The following is a 25,387-nucleotide window of genomic DNA, read 5'->3' as shown; positions in this document are numbered from 1 at the left end:
GCAGGAAAATGCCGCTCTCACCCCGCTACTTCCGCACCTTCCGCACTTGTCACGAAAATCACTAAATTTGAACTCACTGCATCCCGTTTAAAAGTGCACATTTTAAAATACGTTAATTTTGCCGGTCCGGCTTGTTTGTGTTCCGGTATTGTGATCCTATGATCTGATCTCACTACAGTCCGAGCTTTAGTTCCTGTGACGGACGTGCCCTAGACACTTGTGCCAGTCGCGCCCACACGATCGGTGGACATATATATCAAAACTTAATCAGATTCTGCGAAAATCTGTTCCATCTGGACGCCCAATTAAAAAAATCCTGGTCTTAATCCGGTTCCAGTTAAGCTTGTAAAATTGAATATTATTTAGTTCAGTTTTGTAAAAATGGTGAAAATAATAGATTTGGAAGACTACTTAACGAGTGAGGAGGATGTAGGCAGTACCGATGACGATACAACTGAGGAAGAGGATGACGGTATAGTGGTTGACATAGATGAGAAGCCGCCGGATCCTCCTGACCCTCAACTGCCTGTCTCCACTCCGGGAGCCTACTCAGCGCCTGAGCCATCAGCTTCGGAGGCGGCTGCTGGTCCATTGTCAGCGCCAGAGGGCTTCCAACGACGCACGCTCGGTCCCGATATCCTCCCTCCGTCACTTCGTGCTGGCCCCCCCAGGTACTTGTGGGACGTTATTGCCCAGTGCGGTCATTATGTCGAGTTGCAAAGATCCCTGCGTGGCCACGGACCTATAAGACCACCAGGACCTGGTCTGAGCAGATGGGCTCATGAGCTTCAACAACTAGCCGGGCCGCTCAACGGTCACGGTGACTTGCAATTTGCGTGCAGCATCACGGCTCCAGAGGCGTTTAACACACCAGAACCACCATCAGAGACGAACTCGGAAAAAAATAGAGGTACAGAGCGCGAAATTGATGTCCCTACTACAGAAACTGCCTCTCATACTACTGAGAAAGTTATGGATAAGGAAGAAGGAAAAACGGATAACGACGTGTCCACTAAGGAGAAAAGCAACGGAGTAGGTGAGAAAGAACAATTAGCAGCCACAGCCACTAAAGCGAACCTGCTGTTTAGCCCTGATCTCTCGGACTGCGAGCTCTCCGACATATCCGATTCTCAGGCTCCACCGGACTACGATACGTTGCAAGCAGAGATAACCAAAGACTATACAAGTAACACAGAAATTGAAAATAGGACAACATCTTTAACGGAATGTCCATGGACAAAAGTAAGGGAGACCTGTCTTGAAGACCTCGATCCCGAATTAGAGGATTCGATGGACGGAAAAGACCCCTCGGAGGCTTCTGAAGAAGGCGAAGCAGCCTGCCTACCTGCCCACAGCGTCGTCAAAGACTGCTGGGAGCAGTGGGTGGACGACGACCGATTATTTAACCTCGCCGAAGATTTCAACGCGCCGTCCACCTCGTCAGGAGTCCGCACGTCCAAGCCACCAAGCCCAACACCGGAACGCAATCGAGTTAAGATTGAGAACAGACAGCGCACGTTCGAACACGAGCGCGCAGAGAGACCAATAAAACGCTTCATCTTCGTCCCAACTGAAAAGATCGGCCGCATCCTCGGCAAAGGAGGACGAAGAATTCGAGAAATAGAAAAGAAAAGTGGCGCTTTGATCAAAGTAGAACACCGCCGGTCGAATAAACCTGTCACTCAGCTCACGCTAACCGGTACTGACGCACAAATATCCAAAGCTGACGAGGAAATATGCATAATTATACGCAATTTTAAACCTCCGAAGTCAGGCGAAGCTGCGACCGCCTCTGTGAGCAGCCAGGAAGAGATTGAGTTCAAGAGGCTACTAATTGGTATTAAAAACCAAGTGCTTGATGCAGAAAAGAGATGCCGTAAACATTAGGCACGATGAAACCCACCAAACTTGGTACAGTCAGCCAAGAAAGTGGTCTACCACTTTTCGACTCTATCATCTGATTGATAGAGTCTACCACTTTTCGACTCTATCATCTGATTGATAGAGTCGAAAAGTGGTAGGCCACTTTCATGGCTGACCGTACCTAAACGCAGCAGGACACATTTACACTGAGTCCACTTTTTCAACAGTCGAGAATGCGTTGTTTTTATCGTAGGCCTGATGCAGACTGTCATGTGCAGAAGTCTAATTACTTATTACGAATGAGCTCGTTTCTTGTAATTAAATAAAAAAGTCTAGCCTAGCATTTGTTGATTTTCTTTTGAAGTAAGAGAAAAGCAACTGTTTTCTAAGAGAGCATTTACACTAGGTACCTACTGCTGCATTCGACAGTTAATATCCCGTTAGACACTGTTGCCTGTCGAATTTAGAAGTTGATCCATTGAAAATTCCACTTACATTTTATATTACTCGCTAAGCGAATATCACTATATTGTGATACCATTTACCCATTGTTTGTTGTAATTTTTTTTATAATCAAATATTGATTTATACGTAGGTATTTATCATATAAGGCTGAACGATAAAATAATGATGAATCAGATTCACTAAATTTTTCTCCTAACGTAACTCACGAAAATACAGCAAAATTATACTAGTAAGAGCGCTAGGTAAAACTAAAAGGCACTAGGTAGGTCGTATGTTAACCCCTTGCCAAATGCATGCGTATGGCGACTTTAAAATTAAGTACGACCATATTATATATCAATCAATGCAGGGCTATTATAGTGAGAATCGGGTAGTATTACTACCTATGTCGTGATGAATTTCCAAAGAGCTTTATCCTAAAATTGTTATAAAGTTAAAATAAAGGTTAAGACGGTTTTAAGGCTGATTTATAATGTGAATCATTAGAACTTAGATTTGCTGCTCAGAAAAATCAGGCTTAACCTTCTAAGCTCAATCAAAAATCCAAAATTTGTCACTGACATTTAAACCTAAAGTGTAGGAAATAGAGTTGATATTGCATTGTTTGAAAATTTAATGAAACAAAGCAAAAGCGACTATTAAATTATGATTTATATTTCGTCTAAATGAAGAGGTACTATAGTTAGACCATGAAACGTCTCCAGCGATTTTGATAGCACACGCCGTGCTAGTGTTAAAGGTATTTTAAACGTAAAACTTCTATGACATTATGACGTACCTATAAATAACACTTGCAGTGCGTGTGCTATTAAAATAGCTGCAGACTATTCTTGGTCTGACTCTATACTCGTAAGTAGTCCTACTTACTCGGGCCTTAGGAGGTTAAATCTGACTTCAGCGGGCGCAGCACGGTTCCATTTTTATAGACTATCACTATGCGCGTCCCTTTCGCACTAACATACATGTTAGAGCGTGACATGATGACAAGGGATAAAAACGCGACCGTGCTACGCCGCCAGGGAATTAAGGGAGCAGCATGCGCGTGCGCGTTACAGCCAGAGTCTTTTTCTCATCATGGCGGCCCTGCCGAATGTTATATTTTATAATCGGCGGCAAAGGGTCAAACATTACACCAGTGAACATTTAGAACATTACGCTGTAAATTGAATAATTAATTGTTCTGCTCACGCGCATTGCATATACCGTGGACGACATGTTATACGTATCACGGTGTAAGATCTTTTCATGGACATGATTGTGTTTAACAAGGACTAGACTAGAGCGAACTCCATAAGTCCAGATTCTTCCGTCTGCTATTGTAAGAGAGCCCAATATAGGTATTTACTGGGAAAAAAATAAATAAGATATTAAATTAACTGTAATATTAGGTAATAAATAAGATTATCATGTACATAAAGGATCCAACCAATGAATTTTATTAATTACAGAGTGTAGCAGTTATAGATTTGTTTTAAAGCCAGTTCTCGATTATATGCAAAGATACATTAATTAAGTTAAGAATATTTATGTAATTAACATTATCTAGTTTTGGTTGTGCAAACGCTGTACCTCTTAAGTTAAGTAGTTTATTTTAGGTTGTGTCAAAGTATTTAGGTAACTAGGTACTATTTACAATTACCAATAGAATAATCACTGGAGGGTAAGTTTAAGTGCTAACCATGTAAAAAATAATGGATGTGTATTATTAATATATCTTTAAGTTTGTCTGTCATACTCTACCAAATAGTTTAGTGTCATTAGAACGTTTAACGTTCCTACATAATGGGTAGATACTATGTTGACAAAAATATTATATTCTGTGATTCATTTGGACTTCTTGGATTAGGACTTTTGTCATCGAAAAATTACTTAGGAGACTATTGTCAGCGAAATATATTCTCGTTACTGATTTAATTAGTACCATTATAAGCAACTCTATATGTAGGTATATCTAGTGCGAATTAACTACTTTTAGGTACTATATAATTAATTAAATAAATGTGATTGATGTCAAGTATGTTGGATTTCGCAAACATTTGACGTAGGTAATTAAATTAATTATAAATATATTAACTTTACATATTTGAGAGAATTAATTTGAGCGCTGGGCTTTTTCTAAACCAAAGTCGTGGTATGGAACTGTTCACAGTTGGGTCATGGATCAAATGGGATATACCCAATATTACATAATATGTGTTACATGTCTAAGTAGTTGTCTACTTACAAGATCGTACTTTATTGTTATAGCCTCTACAAACGTCAAAAATAATCGCATGCGATTTGGAATACATTCCGGCATTTGATCGTTAAATTGAATTCGTTGGTCCTTCATAGCCGGCAATCGTCTATCGTCGTCGCATATCATTTGTTGCGCCGTCTGTAGAAGCCGGAGCGTTTCTCTGTCGACCACTGCGTTTGACAGTAGACTGTCCAAAGCGGCAGTCGGGCTAGTGTAAACATGCCCTTATAGTTAAGATAGGTACCCAATTAAATTAATGTTTGATGTTACGAGTATACCTATTCTTAAAACCGTAATTATGCCAATTATGGTAGCAATTTTTTTTGTGGATTAAGCAAATGCCAAATAGTTTTTAAGTATCTACATACAACGCTATTTATCTGAATCTGAAATATATAGGTAGGTACTACTATTATATTATAGGTATATTTTTTCAACGTGACTATAAAATTGTGATTCTACTTCAAAACAGGGGATATTCAAGTCTAATCTAGACCAAAGAGCATTTTTTTATATTCCTGTTTTTGATGGCCGCTCTGAGGATAACTTAAACTCATTGTTAAAATTTAAGTCGAACTTGTATTATAGGTAGAATAGAATAATCATAATAATATAAATTAGAACTCAAACTTACAAATAAAAATAAAAACTATGAATTTAAAAATACAAACAGCTCCCTGCCGTTGTCGGTGCAAAGTTGCCCATGATGCTCGCAGCATTTACTCGCTGGATCACCACGGACAGCCTTTGCACAAGTAATGAACTACTTATATAATGACTCGGAGCCCTCTCCTTTCTGTCTGAGTCGACGTCCTAAATCGCGCGTGAGGCGTTTTGCGTCGGCCGACCAGCAACGACGTTAGAAGAAGTATGTATTTAAAATATCGAGTGTGAAATTAATTTTCATTTATGATGTCATTAGTCAATTTGGTTAAACTTATTCATTTACCTTTATAAGTTGTATTCCTGTACTCGGACCAAATCATGTTATCCCTAAGGTGTTTTGCCATTTGTAATTCTACCATAAGCCAAAAAATGCCGTTCTCTAAAAAAAGGGACGGTAAACCTGGGGTGTATCTTCTATTGAAGCATCGAATGGCAGCATGGCAGCCACTAAGCCCTTTAACTAGGAACGACACAAGGGGTTTGTGTCAAAACATATTTGTGTCAATTAATGTCGTCTGTATCGAATGTTGTGATTTTAATTGTATAATGTATGTTTATCTATATTTAAAGTTGGTGGGACAATAAATGTTTTAAATTACCTACATGTCTGAATCGCGTTTCTTTTCATTTATGGATGTGCCTGTTTTGTCTTTCCTTCTTCTCTACATACCATCAAAGTGTCATTCAGAAATTGAATTGAATTACTGCAATGTTCTGCGGCCAGAGTGCAGCACTTTAGCTTAATGTGTTGTAAACCAAACATCTATGAAATGATGACGCTTAAAATAACACTTGTACAGTCTGTGCTATCAAAACCACTGCTAACTTAGCTTGGTCTAACTATATCTCAACTATATTATAAATTAGGTAATAAGGTAAACGTACTGGTGCTCGACGCGGTCCGTCCCATTACATGTCATCTTGAAACTTAAGTTATTGTCAGTAGAGAAGAGATGACAGCAAGGTGTCATCTATTGGGCATTAGCATGTCGAGCACTAGTACGTTTACCTTACCAATTCCTAGTTTAGTATTCCTACTTAGATATTTTTTTGGGAACGGTTGTGGTAAGTAAACAAAAATATTATTAATAATAATAAAGTTTATTACGGAATGTATGATACAAAAATAAACTGGATACGTACTTAAAAATAAATTAAAGTCTATCACACCGTGACGCGCTCAAACTGTATTCAAAGGCCGACATCTCAATACTGTTTACAACTTTAGGCCTCTCAGTTTCTTGTCGGCCTGGCGAAGGCTGGCGGCCATGTCTAGCTGCTTGGCGCGGAGCCGGCCCCACACGAGGTAGTCCTGGAGGCCGATGATCTGTGCGGCCATGAGCGCAGCGCTGTCGGGGTAGATCACCGTGGCGCAGCCGAGGCCGGAGGGCACGGAGAGCGAGGACCAGATGTCCTAGAAATGACACAAGAGCGTCTAAAATGTGTCTAATTCATTAACGCTATAATAATCGAAATGAAATTTAAATTTACGACCTTATTTTTTGTTTGGCAAACTTAGACCTTAGACCCTCTGGGACTAAAGGACTTTATTAAATCGCAACAGGACCGCCTGTTACGATTTAATAAAGTCGGAAATGTCAGGAAAATTTCATCGAAATTAAAGAAACGGAAAAATTTTCACTTCCTTTGGATCTCTTATTTCATTTGCGTCCACCAGTACTCATGTAAATATGTATACATGTACAAAAATTTTGTTTCAGGGAGGAACAAAGGCCATATTCACTAGTACAAGTAAAATTGCACCTATGAGTAGTACTCGCAGTCTTCATAAACGGTGTAAGTTGTGCAGTGTATGTAAAGCATCAGTAAGTACTGTACGGAACGCTCTCACCTCCAGGACGGGATTTTAGGTCAATAAACAGGTATCCTGACAGTGGCCCCCCACGCAATCGAGCTAGGTCATTGCTCCGCCGGGACGCCGGGTCCGATATTGATTTATCTTATTACGGGGTATCATAAAGGATCTTTTATTAATGAAGAGACTGGAAATAAACTCACGTAAATATTACCAAGATAACATCGCACTTTGAGATGTGTTTAGGCACGCAATACCATTTTACACTGTCAGTTTGGATATGTTAAGAAGCAGAAATCAATAACTTTTTTTTTTAATTACGTGTTTTCTTCCCTTACAAAATAATTCTGAACTCAATGTATGATTTGGTATGATCTAGTTTAGTTAGTGATTTTTATTTTATTCAATACGTCGCGCACACGTGAATCATTACGTGACGTCACAATTACTAACACACATTTCCGCTCCAAAATTTTCATCTCATAGCATAGCATTAAAACCTACGGGGCTGTCCATAAATTACGTCATCTATTTTTGACGAGTTTTTGACCCCCAAACAATAATCCCAAAATCATGCTCCGTTTCCTCCTACGTCATGCTACCATCATCCGATGTCCAGACTTGTGAATAGCCCCTACATCTCGTTTCATTTTGCGATTGTATTATAAAAACCAATTGCTGTGTTACCTGTGGTAGTCGCTCGGCGGGAGGCGGGCAGTTGATGACGGGGTATGACGTGTTGCCGGAGAGGACAGGCCCGAGACCGTTGGAACGGCCAGCCACGGCGATGAACACCAGCGCTCCGTGCGTGTCCTCGTACTGCTGCATGATGCGAAGGATCTCCTCGGTGGCCTTGTGGGCGGAGGTCACTGTGTTACCTGTGGTAGTCGTTCGGCGGGAGGCGGGCAGTTGATGACGGGGTAGGACGTGTTTCCGGAGAGGACGGGCCCGAGGCCGTTGGAGCGGCCGGCCACGGCGATGAACACCAGCGCTCCGTGCGTGTCCTCGTACTGCTGCATGATGCGGAGGGTCTCCTCGGTGGCCTTGTGGGCGGAGGTCACGCGGAGGTCCACGTCGAGGCCGAGCTCGCGCGCCGCTGCAAAATGGAAAAGTTATTTTATATACGGTATATTTATTTTATTCTCTAGGCCCAAAATTTATAGCACGGCATATTTATAATCGCTAGTTAATTTGTCTGATCCCATTTGAGTTCAATTTGTGAATAGGTACAGAATAATAGAACGTCCTACACTAATAGACATAGCTATGAATTCTGTAGCATCAATACAAGGGTGAACTAAGAAGGGTCAGTGAAGTGCGAGCAACAAACCAACAATATACATTTCCGATGTCGTTCCCTCAAAATGGGGTCGCCATGACATCGCGGGGGCATTCCATGAACTGTCCCATACAAACGCATGGTAATTTCAACTCGATATGATTATTTCACTAAGAACTCTTTACATCCATTGTGACAAAAAAATTACTCCTATAGGTACTTGTAAGTCTTCAGAATATTCGCGTTTGTACACAGGACAACGGTAGACAATTTTATAAAATGCTCCTGCGTGTAGTGTTACAGAAGAAAAGTTTTATACTTATGTAAAGTTATCACCAGTTATCAAGACCCCTCTGTTCTACAGAAATGTTCGCTAACACACCTCTAGGCTAGACAGCTTACCTTTGGCGATCTTCAAGCAATGCTCCTGATCTGCGGGCGAGCCCATGAACACGACCACCTTGTGGTGGATGGTCGGCCTCAAATGGTCCAACTGGTCCTTGATCCAGGTGAAGTTACGCTTGACTGTGTCGAGGTCGGCCGCGGTGACGGTGGTCAGGTTTCTGTATACCTGTAAATATACAATATTCGTAGACTTTTGGCGTTATTCATGATATCGATGTCAAATGTAACAAACCGTTGATAGTTATTTTAACATTTCTTGTTTGTTAGAAAGAGACAAAATTAAACGGAGGTTTGTAAGAGGTTATTACTGGAGTCAGTTATGAAACGCTGCCATACATGACCCAAAAATTTTTTATTAAGCTATGAGCTTCATCACATCTGATATTTGAGTAATTCTAAGCATTTCTAGCCTGAAGTGGGGGGGAGGGTGGGGTACAAAGACGGCCGCCATCCGTCATCTTTAAAAAAAATCTACTCTGATCCTGGTGGGTACTAGGGCAAGTTTGGTATCATTTTCGTATAAACCAAAGACGTAGAATTCATTGCTGATATTTGTTTTTTCAATTTCATAGTAATTTTACAAGAAAAACGTAAAAAGGTGAAAAATTTGGTTGGAGATTTTTGCTACGCGGAGCCGAAACTACAAAAGATAGAAAGTTGAAATTTGCACACTAGATTACATTTATAAAGTGTACAAGAGATAAGAAGCGATTTTGAGAAATTCAACCCCTAAGGGGTTTAAAAAGGGGATGAAAGTTTGTATGGGGTTCAAGTTTTATTTTAAGCTAGGAATTTGAAACTTCGTAAAACGATATATTATTAAAATACAAGAAAACTAATTTCAGCGTTTTTGAAAATTCATCCCCTAAGGTGGTGAAAAAGGAGTTGAAAGTTTGTATGGATATCAAAAAAATTTTCGAACGCGGGACTTGAATCTTTGTATTTGGGGATATTATTAAAAGACAGGAAAAGTAATTTCAGCGTGTTGTAAAATTCATCCCCTAACAGGGTTAAAAAGGGGTTGAAAGTTTGAATCCATTACAAATCCGAGTAGACACACATTTCTTATTGCCTCCCAGGCTTGAAATGCTTAGAATTACTCAAGGAACATATGTGATGAAGCTCATAGCTTAATAAAAAAATTTTGGGTCAACTTTATAACTGCTTCCGCTATATTGAGTGTTATAAATAAGAGGGTTTCTGTCTAAGCAATTTGGATCATTTGTATCTAATTTTCAAATTTCTATTTGAAAATATAACGATGCCAAACTTAGACTGACTGTAAAAGGCAAGGGGGTGTCGGCAGCCACCGGGTTATATTATAATGTAATATTTGGTATTTGGTCCCTCCTGACGATGGTATTGTTAAAAGTTAAAAGAGTAGGTACCTGTTTGTCAACCATGAGTCTCTTGTCCCCTGAGGGCCACAGCCTCCACGAGTCAGAGTCGATCACGTCAGCCAAGAGGATGTTGCCTGGCGAACAGAAAAACACATTAACGTCTACATAAGATATAGTGCATATGCATAATTATTTTTCATCGTATTTTCACGGAAACGTACGAACGTGTCTTGCCATTTCATTCAGTTCCATTTCAGTCAGTATCGGTACAAAAAGTACTGACGTTGACTGACGCTACGTCTTACGTAGGCGAACAACGCGCGAACGCGGCGCGGCGCGGCGCGGCGAAATCAATCCTTTGATGCCCATAGAAGTGTCCTACGTAAGCGATCTCGTTGCGAACGCGGTGCGGCGCGATTTGCACGCGAATGTCAGGCGGCGCGGCGCGGCGCGGCGCGGCGGCGGCCGCTTTCGCCGCGCCGCGCCGCGCCGCGTTCGCGCGTTGTTCGCCTACGTAAGACGTAGCGTGAAGTAGCATCACAAATTTAGAATGAATGAAGGACAACAATTATGCACTACATCCGTAATAAGTTTAACCTTTCGTATGTGTGTGAAGGTAAAAAATCGTGGGTCAAACCCGTATATTCTCGTGAAAAATACAAAAAGTTGACTAATAAATTGGTCAGCATCTCATGTATTTGTATCAAATCTTGGTACTCTAGCCGTCTTTGTGGGCGTAGCTTTGATAACATTAGTAGACACGCTGGTAGCGACTCAGATTTTTTTATAATGTTTATTTATACATAGGTACGTCCAGTAGAACCATTCTATAATAATTTAGGGTAAGTAAAGCCTGACAACAGTTTATTTGACCCTCGCCATTTTGCGGATTTTCAATGGTACTAATTTCTTTTACTGGCTACAAGTACTCTTTGACAACGAACGTTGGCTGTCATCGAATGTCACCGATGTAAACAAATAGAAAATATCTACGAATATATTCAAATATAAACGGTTTTATTACAAAAATGCCAATAAAAAGTTTCCAAAGATGCGAAGAAAATTGTAGTGAATGCATTCAAATACTAACAGCTTAAAAAGGACGAAGGATTACATAGTATTCCGATAAACAATGTTTTGAAGTTGGTTGTTGACATGACCGGTATTGACATTTTATACTGTGGTTGTATTGAACTGGTTAGTTAGTTGTATGGTTTAAACTTTAATATTTCATTTAAGGTTTATGTAGATCGACGATAAAAAATATTTCTAAAAATAATGAGACGGTCTTGACTTTGCTTTGCCCCCTATACAAAACAAAGCCCCACGCAAAAAGAGAATTCAAATAGACTTCGATAAATGTGCCATAAGGCTATAAGACATAAAATTCATGAAACTTATTTTATTGTTTAGAATTTAGTTAAGTTATGTAAATTTTGCATTCAGTCTTTATCATTAATGATTTAAATTTTTAATAAATTATTATCGTATAGGAAGTAACTCAAGAAATTTGGAGCAATTGCTGTGACCATGTTAAAAAAATTGAAGACGATTATAGGAATAAAGGTCCTATAATCGAATTGGAGACTGAACGTTTTATAATCGAGGTTAGTGGTCCTGAAAGCGACACAACATCTGATGAAAATCAGACTTCGTCAGAGTCAGAAAACGAAGAATATATAAATATTGAATATTTAGAATCAGATTTTGACGAATAGGTAAATTGAAAGAACCGAATTCTCTGTAAGAAATGTTTTGACATTATAAGAGTATCAACATGAAGTCAATGCCCACTACCCCGACTATACATGACGTACGCACATTATTGCCATACGTAAGCTGTTTGCAGCGACACTATCTCAGGGTTAAATAAACTGTTGTCAGGCTTTAAGAGCTAAAATTTCACAAATATTAACAGTGTATTTCCAAGAACTTTAAAGAATAACAGAAAAAAAGAAGCCATGTCAATAAGCAGATCCTACACTTCCTACAGTGAAAAACCAGGTGTTCACCAGGATGGAATCCACCTCATCCTGACATCATATATAACCAACATACCTTCACTGTCGACTCCGAACTCGATCTTCATGTCAATAAGAGCGCAGTCGCGGAGCGCCCACGCCTTCTCCAGGATCTCGAACACCAGGATGGTGCACTTCCTCATGTAATCCACCTCATCTTGACCTGATACAAATAAGTAAGTAATCATAAACAAATTATCCTCGCTTATTTTAAGCCCAAACAAACGGGACTTCAGAGGGACCATCATTTCAGGTGAGAGTTTTAATTTATCCTCGTAAGGCCCACCATACATAGTTTCCCTATTTTTTATTGGAACCTTCTTGTATAATACATTGAGGTGACTTTCGTTTCTTTTAGAAAACAATGAAACAAAAGAAATACTACTTTATTTCATTTTAGAAAGGTTCAAATTATTTTGAAACAGAGTGTACATTGTAATGCACATTGGGCATTACGAGGTTATTGACGATTAGTTTTTAGAGTCCACAGAAAAAAAACTGCGGTTCAATAGTATGCATCTGCTAAAATCCCCGTAAAAATTAAAGTTAAAATCTCACCAATAGTAAGTCCGTTAATCTTAAAGTTCGCGCACACAATCTGCTCCTCAGACCACTGAGGGTCGTGGTTAGCGTCATCCTTGAAGAAGGTCTCCTGCTTCGGCGGCGTGAACCGGAAGCCCTCGGGGACACCCTCGTTCCTCTTCAGGAAGGAGCCGGTGGCCAGGCGGCGGGTCACCCACTCTATGGGCACCATCTCGCATTTCTTGGAGAGGAAAGCTGTAGGTGAGACTAGCTTGACGAAGGCAGTCTTTATACCTGAAAGAAAAAACGGTTTATAGCAAGACTTCGTGTTTCGCTGCAGGTCATTTCGGGAATCGAGGCACAGCATACGCGTTTTATATAAACCCATCTTGCATCTTAAGCGGACTAGGTATTAGTTTTCGGAATTTATAGAATTCTAAGCCATTCAGCGGACCGAGCAATATCATTTTAGAAATGATGAAAGTACCACATTCTCCATGTGAGACCTGTCCAAATTTATCATCTTGGAATTTTTGTTTACGTCTCTCCGACGGCACATCAATACTGCGACCAATAATAACAATGTCTTATCCCCGCAATAAACGGAACATTCCACAAACATTACACTCCATCAATATCAGTTCAATTACATTGACTAGCGACAACAGCGTCATCATACAACAAACAACGTTACGATAAGTTGCAAGCTTATGCAACCAACCTTGGTGGCTGGTAGCTTATCGGCCAGGTCGGAGGTCGGGTTGCCGATAACATCAATACACAATAGATGTAATCAAAATAAGTTATTTCACGCTGAGCGGTGCAAAACATGCGGAAATATGCACAGAGAGCACCTACTTAATGTAAATTGTAAACATGCCGGTGATGCCGGATGCTCTGTGAGCCAAAACAACCGCCGGTTGGGTCCCACAAATTTAAGGTGTCACGGTAGACCTCGTCGGAGATGGCGGGACGAGCTTGACGCTTGACGCCTATGACAGAGACTGGTGGGAGACACCAAGGGGTTTCTAGGGGCTTCTACCACCCACCCCCAAAAAATAATGACGCCTATTTTATGAAAAAATCCTCGCAGAGAGATAATCTCAGAGAGCAGTACAGATTTAATCTTGTATGTCCAAAATCAAACAACTCAATGTTTTACAGAAGTACATTCAATACTGCAATACGAGTTTTTAACGCCCTGCCAGTTGAAATAAAAATGTTAGAGGGAAATCGTTTTAAATTTAAATTAAAAAACTGGTTGATTGAAAATGTATTTTACAATCTAAATGAGTTTTTTCTGGAATCACCAGTTTGTTAAGTATAAGTTAGTCAGTAAGCTAGTATAGTTAGTAGTTTTAAGATCATATTGTATGCTCGAAATGGGCAACTGTTGATTCGATATCTCCTGTATATGACATCTTATGTACACAGTTTACAATTAATAAATACTTTACTTTACTTTACTTTACCCCTTACTTCCCGACCTCTTTAGTAACGTACTATTATTTTAGCCAATCATTTATCGTGTATATTCGGTAATATTCAAAGCTGCGGGTGCGGTATAATTAATTAATCATGGAGATGTAACTGTCTCTATCTATGAAGTAAAACAGACAGACGTACGTGTAATAGGATCCCTCAATTGAGGGGGGACTTAAATCTTCTCGGGGCAGAGGTGTACGGTTGGAGCCGGTAAAGGTTTATTTCACGTTCATAAGCGCATTATAATATGCCTACTTGAATAAACTATTTTTATCTTTTTAGGTACTCGTATAAAGCATAGCTGTACGAAATCCGGAATTAAAATGTTTAGATACCACTGACTGATAACATGTGAATCTGCCATGAACCGAGATAACAACGGCTATTAGCTAATATTTTTTCCTAATTAACGACTCTTCGGGACCACCCTATAGTTGGCCAACCAAGAGGCCCAATTAGAGCAATACATTACTGCTTATTCAAGTTAGCTATGTGTAAATCGAAGTTGGGAACGGGTGGCGATGAAGTGTTACTTTAGATTATTTTTTTTAAACTATTAAACAATTTTTCCGCTGGTCTTTTTATTGTGAATTTAAAAAATATCTTCGTATCTGCCAATTTATTTATTTTATTTTACTTCGGCGAAGTTGGGCACAAACGGTGAAGTCAGGGTTCCTTACGATATATACTTTTGCTAACCCTTATTTTCAATTTAATCACAACATTGATAACGAGGTTTGTTTATAATCTAGGATTCACTTACATGTCGCCTTAAGAATAGCGGAGACTTCACCCTTTAGATCGTGCACCTTGACTAGGTACATCATAATTTATGGTCTTTGTTAAACAGGCAATGTCCAAATGATATCTTGTGGGATGGCGATCTATGACATTATGGGCCTGCCCACACTAGCGTCTCCCGACCGTCGGCCTTTAGTAAACTCTATGGCTGCTTTCCCATAGCGCTGTCTAGACGCCGACGCTCAAAAGACGCTATAGTGTGGGGTGGCCGTATTGTGTTTTTAGGGTTCCGTACCCAAAGGGTAAAACGGGACCCTATTACTAAGACTCTGCTGTCCGTCCGTCCGTCCGTCTGTCACCAGGCTGTATCTCACGAACCGTGATAGCTAGACAGTTGAAATGTTCACAGATGATGTATTTCTGTTGCCGCTACAACAACAAATACTAAAAACAGAATAAAATAAAGATTTAAGTGGGGCTCCCATACAACAAACGTGATTTTTGACCGAAGTTAAGCAACGTTGGGCGGGGTCAGTACTTGGATGGGTGACCGTTTTTTTTTTTGCCTTTTTTGCATTATGGTACGGAACCCTTCGTGCGCGAGTCCGACTCGCACTTGCCCGGTTTTTTTTATCTACGTGTCTTACCAGCAGCCTTAAGTATCTCGAAGACCTTAGCATTGGTCTGGTTGGAGATGGCCGCCTTGCCCTCGAGATCGTGAGCCTTGACCCCATCGCCGGCTGTGATGCGGTCTTTGTTGACCAACAGGCAGTGGCCAGGGTCCTCTGGGAGGTCGAACACCTGCTTCGTTTTGCCCTCGATGATCAGCTTTCCTAGCTTGTAGCCGGCGACTGGAAAAAAATACAATAAATTAAAAAAAAACAGCTTAGGCGCGTAAAATGTTTGAAATAGCTTTTGTTCAACTTGCAATTTTCGTACAGTCGCCATCAGATATATCGGAGCGGCCAGGGTGCTCACAAATATCTGAACACGCCCCTATTGTCAAGGCGTTAGAGCGCGTGTTCAGATATTTTTGAGCACCTCGGCAGCTCCGATATATCTGATGGCGACTGTACATATGTATCACATGATGTGGTGTCTGATAAAGCTGAAATTTAGCATAAATAGGTACTTATAAAATCCGTTTCATCAGATTGAGCCTCCAAATTGGTTCTAATTTAGCTTACAGAATTGGACCCAAACTAACATAATAAGTTAATAAGGTACTCGTACTTAGGTACTAAGGTAACTAACAGTGACAGGGAAAGTCAAATAAATCCTAGTTTAACCTCCTGAGACTAAAATAAATGTACATGTACATTACAATGTACATATTCGTGCAACCTAAATTGAACCTTTCATGAAAAAAAAATTCTTTTGTTAATTGCTTTTGAAATTCGTTCTAATTTACTTATTGATAAAGGTTCAAATTAAGAAAAAATTAAATTGTATTTATATGGTGGGTCTTAGGAGTGAGAAATTTTTCATCAAAAGCTGATTGTAGATTTCAAGAGAGCTCTTTGTTGTATGCATTAGTCTTATCTGGCAGCTTGTAACCTTAACAATGAGGTGAAAGAAATTAGGGACTCTATTTATAAAAGGCAATAATCAAATTACGATAGCTTTAGGTACCTACTTTAGTCAGCGTCGAATTGATAAATTTAAATAGCAACTTAGGATACCTACCCGCAAGTGGCTCACTCCGCGATTTCGTCGCTTTGCTACAGGTAGCTAAAAGTACATCCGTTCGACCCCAATTTTGGGGAAAGCCATAAGCCGCGCGTGGCGCTGTCGCCACCTAGCGGCCATATCTGTGCTGATCGTAACAGACGCGTTTTGTTAGAGTGAGTTTTCTGTACCTAGTACTATTATTTAGCAACTAGCACAAGGAATGTTTTTACCACACTCGCTCGAAAAGGCTTTTATTTATATGAATATGATTATGAATTATAAATACCTACATATTTAATAGCATTAATTTGTAACAGATTTGAAATGTTCTACACCTAGTATTCGGGGCGCTGAAATAAAAATAATATATGTCTTTCAACTCGTGACTTGAAAACCTCGCAACGCTTAGGATTCCGCTTTCCTTTGATCGAGTCTCACTTACTAGTCGTAGTGGTAAACTGCTTTGCGCCCTTGGTAATCTAAAGACTATTTGGAAATACCCACATTGCCTTGAAACATCATAGTTATTTAATATAGTATGGCCAGCCTTTAAGATACCTATTGAATTTCGCGCATTTTCTACTGACTGCAAAAATTGCGGTTAATCATATTCAAGGTCGTATAGGTCCGAATTATGCATAAATAAATACCATTGGCACTATTAAATGACATCAATGAAAACCTCAAATGTAGGTACTAATTTAAAACAAGGCCATAGAATACATCGTACATGGTAACCCGGCAAAATCAAGTACTACGCGTCACTAAAGTCGCGATTTCCAGTTCAAACCGGCGCATCAAAATTGGTCGGATAATAGAAAACAAAAAGCATAATTATTTTCTAAGTTTTTTTTTAAACTTACCTTCTTTAGGTTGCGACATTTTTTTGTTTCGAAGCGTGGAGTGTATGGCAGCACGATGGGAGCAGGCCGGAGTGGGAACCTTTTATAAAGTTCGGTCAGCATAAACACCACGTGCTCTCGCGCAGCTCAAGCCGGTCTGATAAGGAAGCGTTGCGATCAACAGTACTTGATACTTGAGCGGGCGAAATTTGTGCAGCACATACTTTAATAAATTAAATATTTGCGTCTCACATTTTGATTAGTGAGAGAGTGACACGCAATGTACATTGGACCAAGGAATTGGACAAGTGGAATAGGTACCAACTTTATTTAATTTATGATTAAAGTTCCAATTCTGGAATCTATTAATATTATATTATTAGGAGTACAGATAAAATGAGGATAAACGCGCAAATCGTAAGTAACAGCCATAACGCTGGTGGCGCTATAATGTTCATAAATAATGTCACATTATTGTGTTGCGTCTCACATTTTGTTTAATGAGAGAGTGACACGCAATAACATTGGACAGGTGGAATACCACCGAAATCCCATTTTTGGTTTATAATTGTTGGGCTGGAACCACTTACAAGTATACTCGAGTATAGAAAAGAAAAGAGAAATATGTGTATTAGTAACATTAACATCGTTACAAGTCGGTTAGTAAAGTTACATTTAAATAATTATAGTTACAACTAACAATATAATCATTAGTGTATAAATAACAACAACATTACATTAATATATATATTACATTTCATACATTTATTTATTGTTTACTAATTAATTTACATCATAAAATTGCGCCTGAAGGAGCCATTGTTTAAGTTTGCTTTTAAATACACACATATTTTACCTCATTGAAAATTTATTTTATTTGAATTATTAATATTTTAACTATAGATGGTCAAGCAAATCTTGTCAGTAGAAAAAGGCGCGAAATTCAAATTTTCTATGAGGCGCTATCCCTTCGCGCCTACATTTTTCAAATATGCCGCCTTTTTCTACTGACAAGACCTGCTTGACCAAGTATACTTACACCACTTTAGATTGTAAGAACTTTTTCTAGACAGAGGTACCTAACTTGCTCACAACAACAAAAGTGCTAAAATATCAAGATATATTAGTCGGCGTAATATATTGCTGTTTCGTTCTCTTAAGATGATTATCTCCGTCGCACGTTAACTTCAAATACAACTACTATTCAATCAATTAATTTCTTGATACACTTACGCAGAAGTCGCTTCGCTACGCAACGAATCGAAGTTACTGACAACTAGTTAAAAGTCCAACAGTTTGCTTCAGAAAACAGGTAAATACATTTTATTCATTATTTGACACTGATTGCCACTTTAAAATCATGGATCAGCTGAGAACAAGTTTGTCGAAATTTATTTTATATTATACGACCAAGTAATATTGCCCTTCAAACGACCAACAGTGAAGGCTCTTCCACGCCTTCTAATTTTACCGTTGTAATGTCAAATGACAGAAGCGATGCTACATAACTTTAGCCATGTGGTTTCAACTTTCTAAGTTTTCATAACAAAATGGTTAGTGTTTTGTTTATTTAATTAATTGCTTTAACATAAATTTGTGTGCTTAGTATGAAGTTTACATAATCTAATGCGTTACTTAATGTAACATTGAGTAAAACTGGATCATTTGTGGTTAAAATCAACAAACATCGGAAGAGTACTGGGTATTTCTTTAATTATATTTTTTTTATTGGTTAAATATTAGAGTGCCATGTGTTGTATTCACATTCAGCCACATTTGTTAAATAAATCTTTATTGTAAAGTACGTTTTAAACTTGACCAAATTTATTTCACTTTCTAAAGTTAATTACAACTCTGTACGATCAATATAAATTGTACTCAGTTCCTACAGGGTGGTATTCCACTTGTCCAATGTCATTGCGCCTCACAATCTTATTATAAAATAAGAAAATAATAAGGATAATTGCCATTACCCTACCAGGGTGCCATGCGACCCATTTCTATTGTAACATCTATTGTATTATACCATGGTTTGCAATAAACGATACTATACTATAAGCAAAATGTGAGACGCAATATACATTGGACAAAGAAATTGGATAGGTGGAAATACCACCCTTACGAACATTAAAGTTCATTATCCATATCAAAATTGACTGCAATATAATGTTATTTCCTTTTTTAATATGTAACTCAAATATTTAACTGACTCTTCTGTCATTTATTCTGCTTTTCTGCCAGCCATGCGACCGTCAATATAATAATAGCATTAAGCATTTTCTAAAAGGCTCAGGTAGGTAATCAGTCTAGGGCTTATAGAAAGGAGAGGCAGGTTGCCTAGGAACATAGAACTAAAGGGTATGCCTCAGACAAAGCCAGCTTAGTACCTTTTCCAACAAGCAGTTGTTCTGTTGAAAATGTAATATACACCGTGTTATTTTTGGTTTCCGTTAATTTCAAGGGTGCATTCCTGAGCTTCAATCAAGTAACTTTCTCAAAGACACCGATATTCTAATTAACTCCATTTTGGAGATAATCAATAATTTATTTTTTTCTTATAAGTCCTCTACCCAACTGAGAAGCAAGGATTCTCCATATTTATGCATGTCTGTAATTAGTATCCTCGGGATTTCTCCAAAAAACTGTAGCCGATACAGCTTATCACTTTTAGTGCCGGGCGCTGTTTCCAGTACCAAATGAACACACTGTGTTCTTGGCAGTGAATGTTTTAAGATATTTGATTAAGTGGTAATGGACTCATTTCAGTAATGTTGACGATCATCATGACCTTTGTTAATATTATTGACCGGAGCCATTATATTCAATATTCATATCCTCTAGCCGCCCATACGTCAAACTTTGCCAAGGAAAATGAAATTTTATTTCGTCAACACAAAGTTCAAATTAGAATGGAACAGTAGACCTTTTTATAGGTCTCTGGGCGGCTAGAGGATATACTCGTATTGGAGGCTTGGAAAAAATATCCCAATATATTAGTTTTTTTTTTAAATTAGGAAATGGCCAGGTTGTGAATAATAATTATTAATAATAAAACATTGCAGACAGAGCCCATACAATTTTGTTAGTGAATCTTAAAAACTAATTATTAATTTACATAACTAGCTGTAAAATATAAAAACAATCAATCAATAAAAATGGCACACAATAATTAACATGCTGTCAGTAGTGTTTGGCAACATGCATGGACGTCCAGCGGGCTAACATACGGTTGTCCCAACTGTTAGCAAACATTCCCAACGGTTAGAATATCCTAATATAAATTAATTCACCGCCAATTCTAATACAAATTAATTTCTGCACCCATTGTAGATATTTCCGTTTGGCCCTATGGTTGACTGGTAGACAATGCCATTTGTCATTAAGTCCGCCATTTGTACACTGTTGTATATATTTTGTGCAGTAAAGTTTAAATAAATAAATAAATGATTCAATAATTTGAATCTGGTCATTATATGGGTCTATGAGTAGAACTCTAGCTGGCTTATCATTGCGGGTCACGTTATTGGCCCATTTATTGCTAGAAGATAGTGATTTAACTGAGCCGGTTGCTTGTTCCTATAAATAGATGTGCTTAAGTTAATTCACAATTGGCACTGACACAAAATGAAATATTCAGTTAATATGGGTATGGGTATGTGTGGCTCTGAGAAGAAGATCCTCGAAAATGGATCTAAACATGTCGAGCGTCTAGTCAACTTAATAATATGTGAGTGACCCGTTTAAAATAAGGGTCCTTATGCTTCATGTGCAATAAGGATCATTCTATCAGAATTTCTGTTGGAATTTCAGATGAAATTCCTTATTGCACTTGAATCATAAGGACCCTTATGTGATGCCACATTTTAATATGTTTGAGTCTCTGGGCTACTTAGAGGCCATCCATTAATTACGTCACACGTTTAGGGGGTGGGAGGGGTCAAGAAAATGTGACATGTTGTGATATGGGAGAGGGGGGAGTCAGAAACATTGTGACGTCATTTTAACTTCATCACTATTCATCAGTAACCGAAAATTAATTTATATTTTTTTATTTGCTGTACATTTAAATAATGAGGTTTTGGAAGTAGGTAATTTTCGTTCCTAATTGGTTTTGTGTTGTAAAATTACTAATATTTCTTTTACCAAAAAAGTTTTTTTTTAAATAATGCCGAGTTAGTATTGCCGATTTCGTTGAAAACAAAATTGCCTAAAATGTGACGTCACACCAGGTGGGGACGGATTTGCAAAATGTGACCAAGTGTGACAAGGACGGGGGGAGGGGTCAAAAAACCTAGAAATTCGTGTGACGTAATTAATGGATGATCCCTCCGAGAGAAGAAAATGGATCTAAACATGTCAAGCGTCTTGTCAACTTAATAATATGTGAGTGACCGGTTTAAAATAATTTGTGGTTTTCCATCGGAGAAGGGTCCTTATGCTTTATGCTTATGGGTGCAATAAGGATCATTTTATCAGAATGTCTGTTGGAATTTCAGATGAGAAACTCCTTATTGCACTTGAATCATAAGGACCCTTATGTGATGCCACATTTTAATATGTTTGAGTCTCTGGGCTACTTACACATTTGATTACCCACTGTTTTGTGCGAGTTTTGCATTCGCCAATAAAATCAATGTGTAAAGAGGACCTAGCGTGAAGGCCAGCCATACTTATCCGTATTGACAAATATGTATTTGCCTATTTCAAAAATTATCCCGCTTTCAAAGTACTCCTACTTTCCTAATGCACCTTACAATGGTTTTGAATGATTTCATGGATGGTGTCCATACACGCGTATATTAAAACGCGTGCCACTTAACACATTCACAGCCAACGCTTTTGTAGCGCTTCGCTCGTAGCCGATCCCAGCGTTTTCCCTCTTTGTAGAGGAAAGCGACTACGAACAGAGAACCCGCCGAGGGGGTTCCCGGCACTCAATGTGTTAGGTTTTGTTGTCACTTGTCATATCTACACGGTGGCCAAAAATAAGTGCATTTCCGTTGCCAGGGAGTTTTTGAAATTATACTGAGCAACTTTTACTATGGGACCAACTCCGAAATCGCGACAAAAAAAATTACCCTCCCATAGAAAATGGACCAGCCTAAATGTATGAAACAGCCAAACTTTATTTTTGCAATTTCGGGGTTAGTCCCAAAGTAAAATTTGCTCAGTGTAATCCCAAAACCTCTCCCTGGCAACGGGAATGCACTTATTTTTAGGCCACCCTGTATATAGGTACTTACCAAAGAAATAATATCGAAACCCTTAAGACCGAGGTTGGGATCAATCGAACGACCATCTCGAGGAGGTGTTTTATTCACAGCGCGCTATGGGTTCCTGCAAATCACGTGAGGTATTTTTCGGCTACTTTTTGACCCCCTCTCCCTAGCTCTTGGTGATATTTGGTGAGGTTCTTGGCTACCCTCCCCCACCCCCACTTAACCTCACATATATTTTGTGTGTGTGTAAAATACACGTGAGGTCTTACCCACCTCCTCCAACGTGATCTATCGTGACCCCATTAGCAAAAAATACATCTAGCCCGTAGGCTAGAAGTAAAAAATACATCTAGCCCGTAGGCTAGAAGTATTTTAGAAGTAGGTCATATGAAAATATTATGCATCAATTCAGTTTCAGTACAAAAAAAAATTTTTATCAATAACAAACAAGTGTCTATAAATAAAGTCGATATTTCCATCTGATTCGTCTGTTAATTTTCCATACTTTATCAAAGTTCAATCGGAGCCAAAATTATTACTTATGTGTCCCGCTCAAATTGTTTTGAAGGCTATAGTCGGTCTAAGCTGACATTGCACCATCTTGAACATAACAAAGTGGATGAGTGTCATTATAAACGTCATTTCCACACTGTGTTATTGCAAATGCCACTTAATACCATTATATAATACTTGAATTAAAAACAACAACAACACTCAACTGACGCATTGGTATAAGTGGTATAACTTATGCCTTTTTAATAAAATTTGCAAAATACATAGCTGCATAGGTGGGGCGCAATACCTATATTATCAAGGTCGATGGTATGTATTCCTTATACAAATACAAATGGTTTAAGGTAAAGCAACGGGATTTTAAGGTAGGGTAGTTGCCCCATAATACCTTCCCCCCCTGGCATCTATAGTCGCACCAATAAAAGTCTGCAGCGGATTATATAGCCCACGCAGTGTAAGTGTTATTTATACGTCATAATTTCATAGAAGTTTGACGTTTAAAATGACACTTGCACTGCGTGGACCTCCTAGTGAGTATTATATTCTTTGGCGTGGGCTATCAAAATCGCTGCAGACTTTTTACGGTCTAACTATACTAGAGGCTTAGAGAATTTATTAAATGCCTGTCAATATTTTCGTTTGATCCGGCAGCTACTCAGTTTTATCAACCCTCTACAGAATCTATATGTGTCCCGAGCGTCACATTGTAGACATTGTTTTCAAAACTATTTGCATCATCCCAATATAAATACAGTTTATCGTTCTATTTATCGTTGTTTGTTGGAAATGTACGGGTGTCAAGTGATAAAAGACCCCCCGCCGTATGATGACATAGAGGCGTCGCTTGCGTGTTGTTTTGTGAACCTCAACGTAAACCTTATTGTAATTGCATAGAGCTCATCGACGGTCACGTTGTTTGTACGGGTTGCCCTCTGATCTTACAATGATCGCTAATAAATAGTGACGCCCTTAATGTTTCTAATACTTTGTTGTTTTATGTTGTTTTACATAGCTTTTCGGTGAAGGTAAACAACATGGAGATATGCAAAATTTTTGGGATGGCGACAGGATTTAAGAAATTTAAACGAGATATTTTACAAATACTTACTATCTGTATCTTTAAATAATCAGTGTAACTCTCCATAAAATGAGTTATGCAAAATAAAATGTATAAGAGGTCAAATGAGGCCCAACCTTGGTTAAGAACTTACAACTTACCCCTATCGCTCTTGTATATTCGAACGATAGAGAGGTAGATAACGAAACGAAGTCAATCCGCGATAGGTATTGCTCGCGAAATATATTCGACCATGAACTTGGTGACACTGACATCTAAACATGAAATAACGCGGCTTGGTAACAATTCAAATCTATCTATCTAATATGTACCTTCAAACAAGCAATTCTTGTGTAGGTGTTTTATTTATTTATTTTTACATATATATTACGGGGATCTCGGAAACGGCTCTAACGATTTCGATGATATTTGCTATATGGAGGTTTTCGGGGATCGAAAAATCGATCTAGCTAGGTTAATCTCTGAGAAAACGCGCATTTTTGGGTTTTTACATGTTTTCCGAGCAAAACTCGGTCTCCCAGAGATTATCTAGTAATCGCGGACATTGAAAGTTGACGTTTAGTCTATAGTCCTCTACTCCTCTATCGCTCTAAGTGCAAGAGCGACATACTTACCTACATAGAGGCAAATACATAAAACTTCAAATTTAGGGCCCCCTACATCGTTACAAGCGTCGGCGTCTGGTCAGCGCTATGGAAAATGACGTCGCTACGCAGTTGCGTCGAGCAGCGGCCATAGAGTTGTAGACGCCGACGCTCGAAAGACGCTAGATGTGGGGGGGCCCTTAGATGTTTGGCAGTAGGCCTCCCAGGTTTCTTAATAAGATGGAAATCAGATGGTTTCATACATTTCCACCTTATTCTAACTACCATACAGTCAGGATTTTGTAATTGGTGTTTCTTCGTACCGATATCAAGTCCAAACAAATTGTCTACTGCCAGATTAAGAGTCCGCAACAGACTCGGCCGAATTTCACCTTCCCATACAAACGGAGTTTCGTTTTCATTTTAAAACTACGTGTTGGATTGTAATTAAACTTTGCACATACAGAGACAATGATATTGATATCCTCCTAAGGCTCACGGTTCTACCATTTAAATCATGTTCAATAGGAACAGAGTTGCATTAGTTTTGTTCAATTTTAAAACAAAACAAAATCAACTCTATTACCTACATTATAGGTTCAAATTTCACTGGCAACATATGTACGGCTGGGCCTTAC

General features: G+C 38.8%; 2 protein-coding genes across 2 annotated transcripts in view; one reads left to right on the top strand and one right to left on the bottom strand.

Annotated features, from left to right (window-relative positions):
- Positions 1–6,315: 6,315 nt before the first annotated feature.
- On the bottom strand, positions 6,316–17,530 carry LOC134678403 (bifunctional phosphoribosylaminoimidazole carboxylase/phosphoribosylaminoimidazole succinocarboxamide synthetase). The gene is made up of 8 exons (XM_063536972.1): positions 17,377–17,530; positions 15,490–15,693; positions 12,653–12,910; positions 12,132–12,257; positions 10,122–10,207; positions 8,731–8,899; positions 7,928–8,145; positions 6,316–6,647 (listed from the first exon to the last, which is right to left on the bottom strand). The coding sequence occupies exons 1-8, from the start codon at positions 17,393–17,395 to the stop codon at positions 6,450–6,452; spliced, it is 1,278 nt and encodes a 425-aa protein (XP_063393042.1). The 5' UTR covers positions 17,396–17,530; the 3' UTR covers positions 6,316–6,449.
- A 979-nt stretch (positions 17,531–18,509) lies between these two features.
- Positions 18,510–25,387, top strand: part of LOC134679211 (amidophosphoribosyltransferase-like) — a 31,878-nt gene continuing 25,000 nt past the window's right edge. Inside the window, exon 1 of the mRNA XM_063538090.1 lies at positions 18,510–18,667. The gene's annotated coding sequence lies outside the window, so the exon portion shown is untranslated. The remainder of the gene's footprint in view (positions 18,668–25,387) is intronic.

Source organism: Cydia fagiglandana, chromosome Z (assembly GCF_963556715.1).
Source record: "Cydia fagiglandana chromosome Z, ilCydFagi1.1, whole genome shotgun sequence".
NCBI classification, from domain to species: domain Eukaryota; kingdom Metazoa; phylum Arthropoda; class Insecta; order Lepidoptera; family Tortricidae; genus Cydia; species Cydia fagiglandana.
The sequence above is the reverse complement of the archived record's forward strand: the minus strand, read 5'-3'. Positions and strand labels throughout refer to the sequence as shown.

Excerpts from the sequence above, each read along its gene's own strand:
- LOC134678403 (XM_063536972.1), bottom strand. Across the intron at positions 12,258-12,652 it reads GATTAACGGACTTACTATTG|GTCAAGATGAGGTGGATTAC; the intron begins GTGAGATTTTAA and ends TATTTGTATCAG. Across the intron at positions 8,900-10,121 it reads GACTCATGGTTGACAAACAG|GTATACAGAAACCTGACCAC; the intron begins GTACCTACTCTT and ends GTATATTTACAG.